The sequence below is a fragment of the Marmota marmota genome, unplaced genomic scaffold, assembly GCF_001458135.2.
Source record: "Marmota marmota marmota unplaced genomic scaffold, marMar, whole genome shotgun sequence".
NCBI lineage: Eukaryota > Metazoa > Chordata > Mammalia > Rodentia > Sciuridae > Marmota > Marmota marmota.
The window spans coordinates 52,983,942-52,987,200 of NW_025999968.1; the positions used below are offsets into that span (position 1 = coordinate 52,983,942).

Genomic DNA, 3,259 nt, shown 5'->3' on the forward strand with positions numbered 1-3,259 from the left:
GACGCTGCACCCTTGAGCCGCCCGTTGTAGACCCGGGCCACCTGCGCCGTGAGCTCCTCCAGCTCCGCGCTCCCCGGCGCCTGCAGGAGGAACTGGCTCTCGTCGCCCCGTTTCACGTGCAGTAGAACCATGGCGGCCCTGGAGGCCCCGCCGAGGCGACGAAAAGGACCGCGACAGGCGACCTGCAGGCTGGGTCGAGGTCTTCCCCGGCGGCGAGCAGCGGCGACCTAACCGCTGTGGAGGTTGGAACCCCGGGTTCGGGCGTCCAACGGGCTGGGGCCGGCACTCGCTCCCGGAAGTGTACGTTGCCAGCAGCAACCACGGTCGGTCAGAACCAGCCCTGAGTCAGCGGCGTAGGAAAACCCGGGTGCCGGACACCCGACAACCCGATTCCGCGCGTAGCTGCTGCCTGAGCAACAAACCACACGGAACGCAAGGGCCGCCGACCCAGGCCGCAGGGGGGAGCGGGATTCGACGAACCGACCCCGGAAGTGGACGTTGCTCCAGCAACTCAGACTAAGTCGCTGGAGGGGAGGGCGGACCGCCAGCCGACTCTCTAGGGGCCCAAGATTCCACCCAGGGAAATGGGCGGGCCGAGGCAGGGAGGTGCTAGGTCGGGAATGGGTGGGCTGATGGGCACCAGAGGGGCCAGGTTTAGCAACACTTTCCCCATAGTCGCCCCAAATCCCAGAGTCTTTTCCGCCGTTGGCAGTCTTTACTTCCGGAAACGACTCACGCTGCTTCCGGTCTGGGGAAGTTTGGAGTAGAGCTCTAGGTCTTTGCTTCCAGTTGTCTGCGTAGGTCCGGTTTCGAGGCTCCTGGGGGCCTGGGCGAGTGCCAGCACTTATTTGTGCAGGCTGATTCGGATTTACGTGTCTACGGTAGCCCACAAGTTTGTTGCAGAGCAGTCCTCCCAAAAATATCCAGTTAGGTGTCGTCCAACACATCTTAACCAGAAGGGCAAGCAGCGTACTCACTGTTTCTTCCTGGCGCCCTACGACACAGCTGAGGATCCAGAGTCTTGGCTCTCATGGAGATTTAGTGCGACGAATAGGAAAACAAAAATGAAAGCGCAAGGCAAATTCAAATAGAGGTATAAAGAAGTCTAAACAGGATGCACGTGCTATGTGGCTTTGTAATGATGCTAAACCTGTAGTTTGCTACGTTTTGGAGTTTGTGGTTTTTGTTTTGAGGTTTTTAAGAGCGGTTTCAGATCCCAAATGCGAGAATTTGGAATGAATTCCCCCTTCTGAAGCATTTTACCTCAAACTTTAGGTCCCCCATACGTGAATAACTGACCTCAGTTACCTGACTTCAAAACAACATAAACTGAGGGATCTGAGCCACTGACACTTTTAAGAGCTTAGGCTGTGGCAAGATTAATTCATGTCTGCTTCTCTGAACACCCAGAGATTAGACTGCAACAGAATGAAGTCCTGTTAGCCAAGTGGGTTCAAATATTCAAAGAAAAAAAAAAGATGACATTTGCTGTGGCCTTGTGCTTTGTGACTAGTTTTCTGTGTATTTAGGTACTGTTCATTTTTAGGGCAAAGGTATCCTTTGACCATTGTTGGGAACTGCCACATAAGGAGCTGAAAACCCTTAGCCTTGAATGATGGAAATGTGGAGACTGGTTTCCCAGAGCATAGAAACAGGTGGATCCCATCTGGGATGGCAAGGGAGTAAGGCTTTGGGAGTGGGCGTTACCCAAAGGGAGTGGGCAGCCTTCTTGTTCCTTTGTAATACTACCCCTTACCTTTTTTGGGTGGAATGTTGTATTGAAGGACTCCCCTCAATAAATAGGTTTCAGGAAGTGCCCTCTCCCTCTCTTGCCAGCCTCCCTCCTGTGTTTTTCAGCTACATGTGGAGAAGCCATTCTGAAACGCCCTAAGAAAAAAGGTACTTTCTGTGTCAGTGTGATCTGTTTGTGCCAGCCTCAATTCACCTGAGTCACCCTGGTTCGGTAGCCCACGATGGAGGGGTCTACAGACCATCATAAGTTCATCAGTGATGAACTTTCTGGTCTAGATAATTTATAGGTCATTCATAATGGCTGCTGGATATCAGACAGTGAGGAAGAAAAAGGCAATTTTTACATGATTAATAACTTTTTAGGAAAAGTCCAGAGTTTAGACAGTTGCTTTATACCCTTCTCTAATCCTGTTGCCTTCTTCCCCTCTCCCCAGAGGTAAACTGCTATTCTAAGTTTTACGTAGTGACGTCTTATGGTATTATCCTGTAATTTGCTTTATTGCTCTACAGTGAGGGTTATTTTCATTCACTTATTTTCACTGCTGTGTATTATTTCACTATAGGAATATGCCATTCCATTCCCTGTTGTTGTTTAGTTTGTTTCTAGTTTCACCGTTACAAACGATGAAGCTCATGCTCCTCAGTACCGATTTCTCAAAAAGTCAAATTTCTTGTTAATAGGGGATATAAATTTCACCTGACATTCTTAAATCCCTAGAGTTGATGGACCAATTTAACCTCTCACCAACAATGTATGAGTTCCCATTTCTGACTTTTGTTAATCCTTGATCAGACACATTTCTCTGACATTAATGCATTGGCATTTTGACTTATATATCAGCTTCTCATGAGTTTGTTTATCATTACAGAGCTCAAGATCTGACTATGGATCCTGTGAAAAGGATGAAAAGTAAGTTACAGACTGGAGAAATAGTCGCAAACCACATGCCAAAGGATAAGTTGCATCTAGAGTATACCGAAAAACTTCAAAACTCAACAGTAAAAAATCCACTTAGACTTTTACTAAAGATGATATAAAAGGGCAAATAAGCACTTGAAAGGATATTTAACATCACTAGCTGCTTGGGAAATGGAAATTAAACCACAGTGAAATTCCATTTCTAGAGTGTCTACAGTAAAAACAACAACAACAACAAACAGTGATAGTAGCCAGTAGGGAAAGGATGTGGAGAAACTGAATCTCACATACATTGCTGATAGGAATGTAAAGTGGTAGGCACTTGGAAACAGGACTGGGGATGCAGCTCAGTGGTAAAGCACTCCTAGCTCAATCCCCAGCACAAAAACAAAACCCAAACAAAAAGACAGTTGAGGGCTGGAGATGTGGCTCAAGCGGTAGCGCGCTTGCCTGGCATGCGTGCGGCCCGGGTTCGATCCTCAGCACCACATACAAACAAAGATGTTATGTCCGCCAAATACTAAAAAATAAATATTAAAAAAATTCTCTCTCTCAAAAAAAAAGAAAAAAAGACAGTTGAAGCATGCC

General features: G+C 47.5%; 1 protein-coding gene across 1 annotated transcript in view; it reads right to left on the bottom strand.

Annotated features, from left to right (window-relative positions):
- Positions 1 to 403, bottom strand: part of Cfap298 (cilia and flagella associated protein 298) — a 10,290-nt gene extending 9,887 nt beyond the window's left edge. Inside the window, exon 1 of the mRNA XM_048803942.1 lies at positions 4 to 403. Within this exon, the coding sequence (XP_048659899.1) occupies positions 4 to 131 (128 nt within the window). The 5' untranslated portion in view covers positions 132 to 403. The remainder of the gene's footprint in view (positions 1 to 3) is intronic.
- Between the last annotated feature and the right edge of the window lie 2,856 nt (positions 404 to 3,259).